This window comes from Ptychodera flava, chromosome 14, assembly GCF_041260155.1.
Source record: "Ptychodera flava strain L36383 chromosome 14, AS_Pfla_20210202, whole genome shotgun sequence".
Classification (NCBI taxonomy): Eukaryota; Metazoa; Hemichordata; class Enteropneusta; family Ptychoderidae; genus Ptychodera; species Ptychodera flava.
Window position 1 is genome coordinate 5,953,557 of NC_091941.1, and position 17,942 is coordinate 5,971,498.

Genomic DNA, 17,942 nt, shown 5'->3' on the forward strand with positions numbered 1-17,942 from the left:
CAGGCTCAATTGCCTCTATTTTCCATGGACAAAGAAAAACATCATCAACCCCTATAATTCTGAACAAGAAAGTATGAATAGATCCACTCAACCATTAGAATGAGAGTATGAAGGTCAATCTGCCATCAGAGCCTCTTACACTGTAGTTGTCTCTTTGAAAAATGTTTTCAGGAATAATAAGGGCTGATTATAAGTCTCTTTGTAGAGACAATTTTTATAGCACTGATTTGTCATGAAAATATACAACAAATCACACTGAAAACATGTAGTGTTATATTCTTTTGTTTCAGTCTTCGTAAGTCTTGAAATGTCACCATAATTTCTGGACAATATCACTCAGTAGTCTCATTGGTCATCAAGATTGTGTGCCGAATTGATTACAATACTACAAATCTACACACACAATCCCCGGCAAATTGTGTTCTTGTAAACCATGATTTCTAACAAAACTCAAGAACTATGCCATCAAAAATCAGTTAATATGATCTAGCTGTAAACAACTAACTTATGACCACCACACGTGTTATTATGAAGTAATCATTTCAAAAATCAATCATGGATGCCTCCATTAACTTTGCAAACTGCATGAAGCGATGTGTCTAAAAAAGTTACTGAGTCAAAGCAAAACTTGTCCTTCTACTTACAAATTCTTCAAGGCCTCCATTGTAGTATCTGAAGCCGTCGTTGTCTGTCATTTCTTTACCGGACATTATGATAGGACCGTTGATAGCTCCATTTCCCACCTGACTGACATTCACATCGCCATTCATGGTAGCAGCTCTGGCTGGCTTACACTAGTGATGCAGCACTGTACGGTACAGTCTATTAATTAACACATCCGTACTCTGTTATCAGAAAAGGCAAAAAAATAGATCAATATTTGAATCTGGAAAATAGTGCCTTGAAGTCAACCAGGACATTATAGCTTGCAATGAATGCATATTCATGTATTCTATCCTATTTACATTAGTGTTATACATTTTGTAAAATTTAACAAATTGTAAATAATTTATTTCAATAATTGATGTTACATGTAAATGTTGATATTCTACAAAAAATGTTTCTTTCCTGAATACACATTTTTAAACCAAATAGTACCACTACCAGGCCTAATCATATCATATTGTATCTCTATGCCAGGATTGGTTAGACTTAAACGTTAGTGATTACCTTGAGCATGAGTAAGAATACAAAACAAACTGCTCAGCAAGTTAAGAATCATGCCCAGTGAGGTAGTAAGGGTGCCGGAAATCGACAAGTGCGGGGCCAAAGTGAGGGCCAGCACAATCAAAGTGCGAGCGAATGTGAGGGCTTGAAGTGAGGGCTCTCACAATCGAAGTGCGAGCGAATGTGAGGGCTTGAAGTGAGGGCGCCTTGAACCGATCAAATTCGGGCTCAGACATACGAAAAATGAGAGTCAAAGTCGTTTTCAACGTGAATAAAACTTACTATCTCCAGAACACAGTCGCGGCGCGGCATAGCTCTGTGAACAGTTGAACGGCTGAGCGCGGAACGAGTACACAATGACCTGCGTACAGATCATGACCCATTACATCACTTCCGTCTTTTTCGTTAACCTTTTCGTGTTTTTTAGTCATTGCATTTCAAATATCACAGATATCCTTTTTATTATTAATACATGCAACTCAAGCGAGCGATACTTCTTCTGGTACCATTGTACCACTACGACTATAGCGCGACTGATAAATGTGACTTCAGTCAAACCAGTTCACGACCTGAGCACGTGAACTCTGATAGTGTTTATCCGGCGTCTGTATGCGGAGTTTTTGTCGGAGAATTTCGAAGAAAAGAGGAAACTTTTTTGAAGAAATTTTAGAGTGGCTGTGTTCACCAGATAAAGTAAGATCATAGGAAAATGTATTTTTGGAGACTTGTCTGGTTCTCTATGATTAATTTTTTGAGGATAAAAAAATTCAATAGCTACTAGGGCCTAAAACTGAGAAATCAGACAACAGCAAATGACAATTCTTTTTTACGTTTGTACTGACAGTATATGCCTTTTATTTTCTCTGTACACAAAGTTTGATAATCATTTCAAAAGATCAATTGCATCAGAATATCAGGGGTCATGAATGCTTGTAACCTTTACATTTTGTTAACAATGATGGATATTTTACCTCAATAAAGAATGCCATTTTGGTCAACGAGCCCTTGAATATTGTTCACTGAATCAATCTCATGGTCAATTATATTGTCACAGAAATCATAGCTATCTCTGTGTAGTCAGCGATTGACCAGTCATTAGATAGAAATTTGACTGTCTCCTTTGTTTCATACTATATAATCAGAAAGCTCTGCGACCTAAGTGCATCACATTCATACGTTGTTTGTCTGTAGCGGAAATGATTGTGCCGTCTCTGGCTCTGAAACTTTTAAGCCAACGACTTGATGATTAGAACAAGCAATCTATCGGCGAGCAACACATCGCGACCGAATCACTTGCTGTAAAACGAATATGCATCACCGTCCTATGCATGCATCGTGTATCAGCCTTGAGATAAACATAAACTCTGTGACAGGCATGTAGGATGCCAAAGACATTTTGTGCATTTACGTTTACAACAACCTAGACTTAGTCGATCGTAAGAAAGGTGGTGTTGAAACATATTTCAACTGAACGCAGTGGCTATTTCCCAGTAAAATACGTAACATCTCTCTCTCTCCTCTCTCTCTTCTCTCCTCTCTCTCTCTCTCTCTCTCTCATATGTCAATATCGGGTGTGGTCATTCAGCGTACCGTCATTCTAATTTGTGTTAGATGGAAATGATCATTGCAGTTTAATCTTGAAATTGGCCAAACGTCATAACTAGACAATTAATTATTGTCATGGTCTGGAGCAAGTTATCAGCTTGTATAAAAGTCGGAAGTTTTTGCTTCCGAAGGGGCGCACGCGTAAAATACTGAACGTGTAACTAAAACTCACCGTTGAAAATTTTCAGACTTTCAAAATTAAGCCGGTTGTACTGTCAACAATAAATAAGACAGAGCAATACTGCCGACCTCAAAGACTCCGCGTATTTTTTCAACCTTACCAATGCAGCAATGGCGAGAGTATGAGTCTAAAAATATTACATCACGGTATTTGGCTTGAATATGCCATCGACCCGATGAACACGTTAAATTCGGACACCTGAACCCTGACGCTACCCTGACGCAAAACCTGTAAGGTGGTGAAATCTCCGATATACAATGATATCGGATATTTACTTCCGATTTGACAAAATCTAGTATCCTCTAGTATCGAAGCTAGAGTCAGTCCTTGGAAGTCGGGTTTGACCAGAACTGTAAGGTGGTGAAATCTCCGATATATATCGGATATTTACTTGCGATTTGACAGAATCTAGTATTGTCTAGTATCAAAGCTAGAGTCAGTCCTTGGAAGTCGGGTTTGATCAGAACTGTAAGGTGGTGAAATCTCCGATATATATCGGATATTTACTTGCGTTTTGACAAAATCTAGTATCCTCTAGTATCGAAGCTAGAGTCAGTCCTTGGAAGTCGGGTTTGACCAGAACTGTAAGGTGGTGAAATCTCCGATATATATCGGATATTTACTTGCGATTTGACAAAATCTAGTATCCTCTAGTATCGAAGCTAGAGTCAGTCCTTGGAAGTCGGGTTTGGCCAGAACTGTAAGGCACAGGGCAAGTCATTCTAGTATCGTTTAGTATCGATATTTGTGGCGAAGGGAAATTCGTCTTGGTGTGACTGATGGACAGACAAGCAGACACGATGTGTTCTGTAATTCTGCTACAACACACATTTTATTCCGTGGTTCCTACTTCTATATATACACCAAAGCATAGACCCTCGAGAAAAACGGGACAGGCAACTGCTGTTTTTTTGTGCGATCTATCTTGGAATATATTAAGTTTATTTGCCAAGCGGTCCCCGACAACAATACTTCGTACTTAACACTGAATCTCATTAACGATCAAACTGACGTTCTGAATATGTACACTTTGCTCTTGCATGGCACGTTCCGAGTAATGACACACAGAATTTTGAGGGTTTTTTGATACCAGTCATGGTGAATGTTCTGGTAACGATGAAGATCACAGTTTTTCTCGAGGGTCTACGACCAAAGTTAAATGTCAAAGTCGACATAAAATAAAAAACAACGGAAAGGTCAGATTTGCATGTTATGGCTTCATTTAACTAACAAATAAACTAATAGATAAACTGACGCTGTGAAATCGTCATTAGTATGTGTACAGAACCCTGGATAATAAACAGAAAATATACTATCTGTTTTGCATTATTTCTGTCGGATTTCCATTCCCGACAATATTAGAGTCCCCAAATCGCCGAAAAATATAGGGTAAATATCGGAGATTTCACAGATCCGGCGTGCCAAGTCATTCAAGTATCGTCTAATATCGATATTAGAATCCCCAAATCGCCGATAAATATCGGGTAAATATCGTCGATTTAACAGACCGGGCGTGCCATGGCTCCAAGCAATTTATTCTGGTATCGTGTAGTGTCGATATGACAGTCCCCCAAAACGCCGGTGAACATCAGCGGTTACACTGACGCGGCTTCCCATGGGACAACCACAGTTCATTCGATTCTAGTATCTATAGTCCCAAAATTGTCGATATGTCAAACTTCGATACTAGATTGTAAATACCCGTTTGTGCAAAGTCGCGCCTTCATGAGTGTCGAGAGACACTTGAGATTTTGAACGATGTGATCAGTCGTGTGTCATTATTGTCATGGCATTAATTTCAATAACGATAATCCCCGATGGGCTTTACAAGAAAGTGTTTTTCAGTCCTGACAGTGTATAACCTAATCATGGCGATGACTGATGTTTTAATATTTCTGCCTGTCGCACATATAGCGTTTGATTTCACTTTGACAAGCACTTTGAATGTGCGATCCCTGCCTGATCAGTCAGTCGCCGATTTTTAAAATCAGCCAGACATTATATTCTTCAAGAAACTCAACGATGTAAAGATTACAAAATGCCTCATTCATATTTTTACGGTGTTTGACAATTTTTTCCGTCAGGGACGTCATGTACTTTAATAGCCGTTCGCTCATATCGTGAAGCTTCGATCGATGCTGTAGCTCCATGCATGCTCATACACAGGGCTGCGCCGTTTACACTTAAGTGGAGATCGTATCGCGCTTTTAGCAGTGACTTTGATCACAAGTCTTCATTCGATCAAGGTGAATTTAGTACTGATTTTCGCAAGTCTCAACCCTCAAATACGCTCTCACTTTGATTGTGAGAGCCCTCACTTCAAGCCCTCACATTCGCTCGCACTTTGATTGTGCTAGCCCTCACTTTGGCCCCGCACTTGTCGATTTCCGGCACCCTTACATACCTGGCCCAGTACAATGTTACAAATACTATCTATTTTGATTTCAATGTTACAGGTTCAATGCATCCTTCACAGAAATGTCTTCCTGAAACAGCATCATTCAATGTAACATATAAGCACCAGGAAGTGCATTGATCCCAGACTAATTTATTGAGCCTTTGTTCAGCCATTATAAACTGTGACTGACATGTGTGTGCAAAAATCAATACCCTGGTTCGATCAACTGGATAAAGTCCAGAGTACCAATGGACTTCTGCTGTTATGTGGAAGTCAGTATTTAAATCTTATCAAGAACAAATGTGATCAATACAACATAACAACAGCATCTCTTAAAACTTTGTCGAGAATCAATCCATGAATTTCCTGGCTCCTTGAAACAACATCAACACTCAGAATGGACACTCTGAGAGCACAATGAATTGACTCTAGAATACATGGAAATTGACTGAAAGTAATACAGTAACCAGGACTGTAATAAGAGTCTAGACCAGTCTGTAAAAGACATGAAATCAACAATAATGACACACCATAGTCAAAATACCATATACCTAGTGAATAAGAACACTGGTTCAAGAACAAACAGCATGTCACTGTCTTGTGTCAATTTCATGGTACTGTTACCCCTATGTAAATCATGGTGACACTGTTATTTAATAGTGTTTACTTTATTTAAGGTAGAACGCACCTCGGGGACAGACATTGGGACTCTCAAATTTTTGCAATTCTCTTCTGATATACCACATGTTGGGGTTCATTTTAAAGCTCTTGGTGAAAGAAAACTTTTCACATGCTTAGTTTTTCGAAATTCAAAATATTTATTTTTCTCCATAGAGTTAACACAGGGATGGCGACCATTTTGAATTTCTAATATCGGTAAATCTTGGGTAATTTGTTTCTCTAGTACAAAAATTTGCACGGTGACCCCCTATTTTTATGCTTGATTTTGAAAGAGAATGATTGAAAGATTCATTGAGGAAAGTTAGAGCAAAAGTTTAAGTATTTCACTTTCGAGGTGCTATTACCTTAAAGTACCCAATATTTCATTCCTAACGAGACATGTATTGTACATCATACATGTAATGAAAATATTACAACCTGACTATGAGATAGTCTCTTCTACAATCACAACATTGTGTATTGTACAGTCACAGCAAAATTACCGGTAATCCTTTCACTCATTTCCCTTCAGGGAAGCCTAACTTGGTCATCAAATATTTTAACGTCATCATTAAAATTTGTCGGTAAAATAATTCTCGATCTCGGTAGCAATAAAAATGTGCGATTATGCACGTAATTAAGAAACATAATTTTACAGCAACATGACTGCAATCACTACTATTGTTTTTCTATACGATGTTTAAGCACCAATGTTTCACCACTGTAAAGTACATCACGGATTGTGTAAGAAGTACTTAACTGCCTCACATTGGTTGTAGAAAGTACGGAGTAATTGAAAAGGGATGCCAATGACCCGAAGATATGTTTTGTAGGATTGATATACATGTATTGCCAGTTAACATGTAAAGGAACAAATGGAATATTAGCCAGGAACATCACTTTGTGTATGTCAATAGAATTTCCTCAGGCTCAAGAGTCAATGGATGCCATTTATATAGGAATGTCATCTCCAACTGTGCAGCACAGCCTGTCTGGAGATGGTGAAGCCTTGATATGAAAAACATACAAATGTGGACCAACAAAAGAGAGAATATATATATGTTTACTTTACCAGAAATAATCTAAGAATATCTTCCAGCTTTTAATTTCCATACAAAAATATGTGCCATATGGTTCTATGAACATCAATACTCACAAAACCCTAACAATCACTTAAGTTGTGAAATAACCGGATTCAATCGCTGTTGCAAAGTAGGTGTAGCTGGGTTTTTTTATTCAATAGAGATATTTGAAAAAAAAAACACGAGCACGCATCTGAACATGTTGCTAATGGCATGAAAGCCGCCATCCTATGTGCATGCTGATAAGTTTATTTGCATTGTGAAAACATTTCTAGCACCATATGTTTCTTTCAAGATTTATAAAATTTACACATATGAGTGGCTCCAGTACCCAATAGGAAAATAATTTCAATCAAATAATACTTTTTTCATAGAGAAACAAAATTCCACTTCACTTCTAACATCTGTTACTGCATAGAAGGGAAAGAAAACAACAAAACAACGCACCTAAATTCTTTACCAATGTTGTATGTATGTGTCGATAACATTGTGTCACTAAAACATCTCATTACACCTTCCACGGTAACCATCAGCAAATTAACATTTTTTTTCTTTTTGACTTGTGGTGATGGGAAAAGCCTGACAAGGGCATCACTTATGCTTGCTGCATAATTCTTTCAAAGTTTTATAATTTAGTACATTCACCCCATGATTCAACCTTTTCCTGCAGAGTATGTGACACACCATATTGTCATTGTGTCAAGTCTGTTAAAAGGATCATCTTGCTACAACATTGGCATGGCTCAATTAGATGTATGTATTCCAACTCAGCTGGGCAATTTGAGCGCCCTAAAAAAATCTTGGTGTGAATCAATGGACTTGGCTATTTGGATATATTCTGTAAAGACAATGCTGAGTACCATGTACAACACACTTAGAAGGATAACAGGACAGGTTTAAGTCACCCAAAAAGTCACTTCAATTTCTGCTGAGCCAGAAAAGGGTCTATGAAACAAGTACATATAATGGTAAACATGATATATGAAAAGTTGTACATGTGTAGTCAGAATAAATTTCAACCATATTCTTTATGAACAGTACAAAATGACTTCCTGTACTGCCATAGACCCATTTTTTGGAGGGTCTATGGTACGGCCTGATCAAGGTGGACACTTCTCTTCTACATGGTGACATTGCAAATAACATGATTTTCTTCATAATGTCACTGTGATCAAAATTTTTAACAAAATTTGTTGAATATTCCATCACCATTGTATTTTATTAGGTTCATTTGTGAACAGGTATTTATTCCTTGTGCCTGCTAATTTATGCTGAGTCGCATGCACATTATAGGGATGACAGATCTTCCTCACACAGTCCACATGATAGAAAATTCTTATTGTATTTTACACTAGTAGAAGACCCATTGTCATCTAGAGTTCATGCTATCTGTCGCTTTGAGTACAAGGTGAAAAGACGGTGAGTGATGAGTGTAGTTGGATATAAACTTGTCCAAATTACCAAGGTACCCAAAAGTGTCCAAAAGTACCAAGGGTCTATGGTACGGCCTGATCAAGGTGGACACTTCTCTTCTACATGGTGACATTGCAAATAACATGATTTTCTTCATAATGTCACTGTGATCAAAATTTTTAACAAAATTTGTTGAATATTCCATCACCATTGTATTTTATTAGGTTCATTTGTGAAATTACATGTACATCGGTACATGTACCAATCATACTTTATTTCCGTGAACGGCACATTAACTCATATGTTCAAGTCAGATGTGTTGAATGCTTCTGTTGATGCAAATACTGGGTATGTGACATGTACTAGCCTTCCATCATGCTGCATTCATGTATGTTACATGTAAAACTCTGTACTGTCAGCTCAAGGAAAAATTCTAAGAACATTTAATTACTGAACATCCACCTTGACTCTGTCAGTATCCATTTGTTCAGAAAGAAAACTAATAACATGTGGTACATGCAACTGTTGTATTGTGTACCTTTCCATTTTATTTTGACAGGACAACCGAAAAATGTGATGAATAAAAGACATAACGTGTCAGCATGTGCAAAGTACTTTTTGCCACTGGCATATAATTATATTGGCACCAGTAAGCATTATATATAGTGATATGTATCATAAGGGCAGCATCTGTATCAAAATAAGTCATTATACTAGATCAGGCTGTTACACTGTTATTAATCCTTACCTGCCGCTATTTGTAGAAGTCACGTTATGTTTTGTCAAATACTAATTATCTATGACCAAGTTGACACAAGGTCAGAGGTCATATATCCATACAGCATGATACAATATTTGTAGGTGGTAATGGGGAATGGGGGGGGGGGGGGGGGTTGTGAGGTTTGCACAAATGCTGAGCCTCATCTAAACATTTTGTTGTTCTTTTCTGTCACATTTTTGATACACTCAGAAACCTTACTTACATTTAAACTCACTAAATCACCCCCTCAATAAAGATATACCCAGGCTAAATATTTGCCTTGTACAAACTTGAAAGTACCAGCACATGCCATATATACTCCGTCACTTTTAAATAAAAGGCATAATGAATGAATGAGGTGAATACCTTGTGGGTACAAAAAGAGTGTAGTTCAGGGTGTATTCAAAGTCAAATATATCAGAACAGCTAACATCTGTTCAGAATACAGTAAGCTAATCACAATTTACTGTGATATGTCTCCGGTTGAACCTGGATATTTCCGTTGTGGATCCAGAAAAATTCATGGAATATGAATTTAGGGTCATGAACTTCGATATTTTGAATGAAAAAACCGAAAGTGGTATTTTGGAAGTGCTATCCATCATGAGTTTTCACAAAAACACAATGTGCAATAAAATTAGTTTGCTATATCAAATGAAGACATCCTGACAAATAAGTACCTACGTGCTTTGCTCTTGTATTACTTTTGAAAGTGCATTTCCCACTCACCTAGAGATTGATGAACAATTGACACAACCATGGAGAAAACAAGTAATACATGAAAGGACATTTGTAATACATAATTGGGGTTGAACTTGATTGGGATATTAGGTTTCACATAAAAGAATAGCCTTTGAACAAACAAATAAAAAAAACTGTAACTGTTTTGATCAAAAAATTGACATATTGATAAACTAATTATTTCTACCTGTACTGAATTTGTCATACCAGCCTCATATTAAAATTAGGTTGCACCATATTGAAACACAAGGAAATATTTGATATGTACTGCATGAAAAATTAAAAGAGTAATGTAAATAGTCTGTCTAACTATTACTGAATTGATTTGCATTAATACGATGGTAACTTCAAAATAAAGGTTAAAAGTTATGATTTGACAATATCAAAATATATTACATGTGATTACTTTACATCAACATGAACACTGGCAATGGGGCAACAAGAGTTCACTTAGACCTTGGGGAATAGTTGAATTAGGTTCAGTTGAATAATTAATAAGAATACGCAGGACATAAAGTCTGGACAGGAAATGAAACCAAGCTGTTTGGCCATGTTGCCGTGGAAACATGAAACAACGCTTACCATTGTGACAAAAGACCTGGAAAGGTACACTTTTGTTAAGATGTTAAAACACAACGAAGACAATGTTTTTTAATCAAAATTCATGCATGAATAATGAGGGAAATTTGTGTCAAATACGTACAATGGCATATTGATAGAAATCTGTCTATCATGCATTCTGATATTTGGTACACAAAGTGTCTTAAACTGATGAAAAGGAAAGGCTTTTCTCAATACTTCAGTTGTCCCAGAATCAAAAATCCCAGGTTGATTTTAGAATATGAAGGTAAAAACATACCTTATTGATGATTAGCACAGTACATGAAAAAAAAATTCCCTCAGTGATAAATTTATCAACAACATATCTTTTGATAGCTAGAAATATTATGATGAGGCTATAAAACAAACAAAATTCTAAATCGTACATCTTTTCTGATCATGTTGTTACATTTGACAGTGAAATGGAACATACAAGAAATTAAAGGGACATAAACTGTAACTTGTGGCAAGTTTTTCAGTATTCTGCTTCTGTATATCAACTACCGTGTCTGACCCTAATCCGTTTGTCATGCTGAAATTCGAGCATTCTTTTTTCAACACAGCTTGTATGTGTGTAGTGATCATTGTTTATTGTTTACAAATGAATTCTAGTCCGGACTTGAATACAATCTTCAACAATAACAGTGGAGATTATACTCATATAGGTTGTGTTGATATGCTAAATACTTGGCATTAAATTACAGTTTTGGGATTCAATGCAGAAAGTGTACGGAAACCATAAAATAAAAGTTCTGAAAAAATAGCCAAAAGATACAGCTTATCCATTATGGATTATTGTTTACTAAATCATAGACCATTTGTTAGGGTCTCTGATTAACTGAGGTATTCACTGAAGAAATGTAAACAAAATCTTTTCGAATGTACACTGGTATGAATTTCAAGAGCTGCTGTTTATCATATTATAAGATTGGGTAGAATATGCCCATCTGATAGATGCAGAATTGTTCATAAATTTGGTAATCTCAGCAGAAATTTAGAGTGAGTTAGATCACAGCCAACAAACACCATGATTTGTATAATGACTGATATTCTTATAAAAAATATTGCTCAACTCTGAATCTTGGACCTGAAAATCTGAAACTAGTTTGTGATGATATTTACACATCTTTCATGATATGAGGTCCAAGTTCCATGATCATTGCCTTTTGTCAATGAGTGACAATTACTTGATCCAGTTTTATCTGATAGACCAGTGATAAGAGTACTGCGTATTACCACGTAGGGCTGCTATAAAACAGGTTACAAGATCTTTGGATTTACTCTGATGATAGTGCAGTGACCTTTGAACTAAAAAAAAAAATTGATTTGATGACCCCTGACAATATCAACAGCACCTGCTGTAACTCAGTTTATGAGAGGAGTGTCTTGTTTGAAGTGCATTCTTTCGCAAATCAATGGGTAATAAATAATTGCTTTGGATACACACGTTTATACATTATGATGTTCATATACACAATGTGGATCAGTCACATATATATTTATACAGGTAATTTCTCTCTCTCTTCAAGTGGTGTTTATATTGTTGGTGTTCTACACAACATACATGTACATGTACCATGCATTGCAAGTTAGGTAGAAAACTGAAAATAGTTACAGAGAAATGCACATCACATAAACGTAGGTGTTATTTGGCTAAGAGCCAGGGCCCTGAGCAAATTCAATGCATACCTAAGGATAACGTCAAAGTATACTATAAGATATCACGATACCCTGTTGTCAAGTTTGGGTGAAAAGTGTACATGTCCATTAGAGAGCTAAATTACTGTGATAGAAAGTTAAAAGACAAGTTTTGACAGGGTTGAATCTACCCAAAAACTAGTGTACACTTTTGGTACACATGTACAAATCTTAGCGTTGAGACAAATATGGACCATCATTCTTTCAACTAATCACATGTACTAACCCAAATGCTGGTGTCTTCCTGCAACTCTTTCGATAGAATCAATGAGGTAAAATAAATCATGTGAGATAAATAGGGTCAGTTTTCTTCATTTTCTTCAAAACAACATCTACTTAGCTGCTACAGCTTACAACACAGGAAATGTTAATACTAGAAATGGAAAGATGTTTTGTAGTGGTTGACTTGAAAATTGGAAATATGCTCCAACTGCATACACCTTGATATACCAAACTTTTCTGCACTAATTTGTTTAAAAACTCATTGAAATCATATCTGAGAAAACGCTGGGAAACAACAATAAATGAATGTGAATATCTGAAGTGAAAAAGAATTTCCTGGTGCATATATCACGCCAAACATTGAAAAGTTGCCCAGTTTCCCTGTTATCCACTCCTAGTTGAAGGCTGGTATTTGGTTGACGTCACTCAACTGAAAGAGTTCACATTGCAAATACCCTTTTCACAATTGTTACCACTGTTTACCTCCTGAGATATGCACATTCCTTACATTTCAAATACACCTTTTACGTAAGTTTAAAGTTTAAATATTCATAATGAACTACAACAAAGTAGAGCATAACATTCACAACAATACGACTTAAACATCAGATTTTTTCAAATAATAAGAAATATATAAACAAAAAGTTTCATCAGAAGTCAAAAACTGTTTCCTTTGAGAGAACATCAAAATACTGTATATGACCTCCTGCATTATTAGGCAACTTAGAAAAGTGTTTTTGTTAAGGTCAGTACCCTGGTAAATTTTAAATTTTACCGTGGTATCTTCCAGCCATGCTTCTGGGTTCCCTTGTTACATCAATGCCATTCTATTGTAAGAAACAACAGACATAGTACAGTGGTTTCCAAACAGTTGACCTGCGTACCAAAACCTTACCAAAAACATTAGAAATGAATGCCCTAAAGATATGCTAACAAATAGTTAGTACTGATGAAGTCACTATAAAATCCAGCAAAATAGTGATTAGCCAAGTATGTAAACAGCAAACACTCTCCACCTTTAACCTTCAAACTCATATTCAGTATTAAATACTGACATGAGAAGTGTGCTGGTTGCCTGAACACAAAAGAAAGCACCTACTGTGACCCCATGGGGAATCACAGACCATCTAAATTCTTTGGTATTGTTCTCTGATGGCATACATGCCTCATGGCTTTTTCCTGATGATCAGAGGTTCAATGCATTCTGAAATCATCTTTGGTAAAACACCTATACCTTCAACAGCAGTTATAGTGCTCACAACACCATCCAGAATCAAACCTTATCACAGCCTTTGTACTTAGTACAGTAATCCTCAATATTAACACTGGTATGACTATGTATTTTACTTCCCTCCATTCCAGTTTTGACTGTTGGAAACACATCTGCTTTCTCTTCATGTTTTTGTTGACATGTCAATAGTTCTTGTCAAAAGAGAGACAGCAGTGGCCAGGCCTTTGCCCTTTTAGGTTTTGATCAGCATACACTGAAAATAATGACCTACATTATCATGCTCTGGTAAGCTTTAAAGTTTTCAAACAGGCCTGATTATTTAACATGTCTTGTTCACACTTTCCTTTCTTCATCTGTATGGCTTCCTCTGCAACTGTTGACATTCCACGGCTACATGTTAATACTTCAGCAGTAATTGGCAGATTAGTGAAATGTTGAAACTGGTGAAAGGCACCAACTGACACTGATAGAAAAGTATGTGATTAAGGTTTCTAATCAGCAATCTGTTGAAAGAAGACTACAACTACTGTAGTCTACAAAACATTGACAGAAGTTTACCAAAGCATACACTAACTTTAGGCCCAGTGATAAACCTGAAACTTTGAAAAGAAGACGAAGTTGAATGCAATCAGTAAGTTTTGAAACAACACATTTTGTTATCAAATACTGTATGTAGCATATATATATACTGTAGATGCAGTTCCAAAATCTTATAAGGTATGCAACTTGATTACCTGTTGATAGCAACTTTCAGTTCCTCTTAGATATTTTATACATTGCAAAGGGAATATGTGTATCACATATGTTTAAATATCAAACAGAAATAAACAGTACAAATGATTGATGCTCTCTTTACATGTACATTTGATATTTACTTCTTATATGATAAGCAGGTAGATAGGAGTTGGAGGCCAAGGCAAACTTGTTGACAATTTAGTGCTTTTGTAAGTTTATCGGCAACTTAACATGAATGCCACACAAACTTGCTGCAACTTAATTATAGGGACATATTTACCATGTGTTGCAGCTATTTTGGGTTCATGATAATATGGCCAGAGTCCAACAGCTGTCACCTGTAAGGACAGCTATAACATCAACAACCATGTTGAAAACTTGTCCTTTTAATAAATCTGCCACATGGTCAATATCAAGTTCTCAACCTTAAACCCTATTATTGTATTTCATGAAATCATTTCACAAGTTATTTGGTTTGTACTTTGGCGCATGATGTGACGACACATGACATTGACTGTGTTGGTCATCAGACTGTCATATGGACTCTATAACAAGAGTTCACAGTTGGCCACGCATACCATGCTGTCTTTAGAATTCACAGTAGCTTTGTAAAGCTTGAAAGCTATTGTCCTACCTGTCTTCTTTTGTTGATCAAGCATAACCTTTTTTGTTTGGTTAGTAACTCCACTGAAATTTACAATCACTGAGCTAAATTTGTCAGGAGAGCTTTTGTCCCATGGTCTACAAAAGGCATGTGGGCCCTCTTGGCATCCTGAATTCAATCTCTGAGGCATACACTTCTAGGTTGGGTATGAACACAAAGGCAAGAAAGTTACCATGTCTTTCTCACATGGCCACTTTGTAAAAACACTAATCGGCCAAACTTGTTCCTATGATGGGCGAATTCCAGAGATGTATTCAGTTAGCAGGCCTGTACATGTACATTCAACAGTGTGTTGGCAGCAGGAACCTTTCTTCTGAGCTGCATATAAGATATTACATTTCATAAGCAAATGATGAAACTATAGAAAATAAATCAGGAGTCATCTGCAAACTATGGAAGATACCTTAAAGAAACTACTGTCACAGCAGTAAAGATGTACAGTTTGTTCAAGAGATCATGTTCTTTACAAAATTTCAAAGAATGCTTCCAAAGCTTTGGGATTGGGATTGGGTTGGGCATGGTCCCTCCACAAAGGAGGAGAGACCGTGGGTTAGGGTGGAGTGATGGGTGTTACATTTGATGTGAGTACTGCAAAGACAATCCTGCCTTCCAATTCTAATATGCGTACAACATATATCACTTAAATGCATTTAAAATCCCATCAAATCTGTTAAACTGGGCAATAATTTATGTAATTATTAAAGTTCAGGTTGAAGGCTTATCAAACTGATACATCAATGAAATTACCGTAAATGAAATGAGTAACTGCGGAAACGACATAAGTCTTCACGTTTAATTAATTACAAGATGACTGATATGACTGGCCCTTTCAAAGATATGCATATTGACACGGTTTATGCTTTGATGCAGATTGGGCTGAATGGAAAAGACAGTTGCTTATCTATGACGAAGAAAATCTCAAATCAATTCCATTAAAAAGTAAAACTTACAGGTGTAATAATAAGTACGAAGGTATTCCCCTCTACTGAAAATTGACAAGCTGTACAAGAAGCATAGTCCTTGATCCACAAATCTGACTTACAACATAGTTTGGACTGTTCACGGTCTACACAGCCAACTAGTGAGAGTACTTTACAATAGGGAATCACATGTACATGAAAGTGAATGTTTACTTTTTCGATATAGGAAAGGTGTTGACATGTAGTGCTCGATCCTCTTAGAAATTTGTCCAGAAAGACAGTCATACGACCTTCGAAACAGCACAATGCAAGGGAGTGTCACAAACCTGCCGAGCGGTGTACATTCCACCACAACGTGCCATAAAACAATATGGCCCGTGTTTATTACTAGCTTTTACCAACAGTAAACAATATACAGGGCTGTCACTCGATAGACGTACCGACATCAAACAGGTGGTATGGTTTGAAGGTATCTCAGATAGAATATCTGGTTCTTAACTCGCGGATATGCGATTCGCAACGGAAGCCCTACGCAATACTGAAGAATGCATGATCAACGAACTCTCTCTTCCGGGTTCTTTTACAATAGGCCAGTTATGTGTTGAACTGTGTCCCCTATGTTCCTGCTATTCGGAAATCCGACAAATCCTGCTTCGGTTATATTATTGTTAGAAAGTCTGTCTTGTCTAATTTTATCAGTCACTGTTTAGGTTCATGATGTGTAACCCTGATCTCAATATAAACAATCTTCGTGTCACATCTCTTCTACCACACTCACAACACCATAGTGTAAATGCACAATGCAGGCTTCGACGGGCTGCGCACCGAAAAACCGTAAAAATTCATTAAAATAAACAAAATATTATTGACGAGTACAAAAAGACTTCTACGAATGTCTAACACCAAGATTCGACAGAACCAAAGAGACCGCACACACCCATCAGGCGACGAGGAGATTGAGTGAATATTTTTCACCTGAGTCTACCCTACGTACGTGTATATTCGGGGTGTTTCCCCACAAATCGGTCCTTCGACACGGCAGTTCTCCAGCATCGGGCGAGTGACCGTACGGTGTGTGACCAGATTTGTGGCCAGTTGAAAGAAAATACACCAAATTTCATCCAAAGAAGGTTATCGGAGCCGAATCTGTGGATCAAACTGGCCAAATTTCGAAGTGATATCCCGTAGGAATGTAAAAATCCCCCTTACCTTTTGTGTCGGTGTGTACGTAAATTTCCAAAATGGCGGGTTGGCTCGATCACTCCTCCTGAAAACCCGGGATCACTTCTCGAAAGGTACCAAGTGCTCCTTTTACAACGAGTTATGATATCCTCGAGGAATTTGATTTTTCATGAGAACATCTACAAGGCAAGTCAGAAACAGGTGGTTGATATTACGATGGTATAGACATCAGAGTACGCCATAAATCAGACGAAGTTGACGACTGGCCCTATGCTGTTATGTGTGGCAGGGAGTGGGTGCGAGCGTTTACCAGAACAGCTAAATCAAATGATCTCATTGGTTACCTCAGCTGCCGTTCATTTTAATATACAGCGTAACAGTATCGCGGTCGAGTGAGCCATCGATATTCGTGATTGCGATATTTTTCTCTAGCCAAGTTGCATATATATTTACGATCAATTATATCGATATTTCTATTGTACTACAAAGATTAAGAATTGAGCAACCAAAACGCCATAGCGACTGAAATTTATCGAATCGTATCGCTCGTGTCGAACCTAACAGACCTTCAACTCAAAACGAAAAAAAAATTGCAGCCTGAAGTGGAAAACAAACAAAAGTAGGCTAGGGAATTTCTGGGCTAGGGAATGTAACTGCTCCCCGCAGTAACCTTTGGGGAAAGA

General features: G+C 37.1%; 1 protein-coding gene across 1 annotated transcript in view; it reads right to left on the minus strand.

Moving 5' to 3' along the window:
* Positions 1 to 17,559, minus strand: part of LOC139149082 (protein PALS1-like) — a 55,326-nt gene extending 37,767 nt beyond the window's left edge. The window contains exons 1-2 of the mRNA XM_070720626.1: positions 17,287 to 17,559; positions 645 to 845 (exon numbers count right to left, since the gene is read on the minus strand). Coding sequence (XP_070576727.1) covers positions 645 to 770 — 126 coding nt within the window. The 5' untranslated portion in view covers positions 771 to 845; positions 17,287 to 17,559. The remainder of the gene's footprint in view (positions 1 to 644; positions 846 to 17,286) is intronic.
* Positions 17,560 to 17,942: the final 383 nt, after the last annotated feature.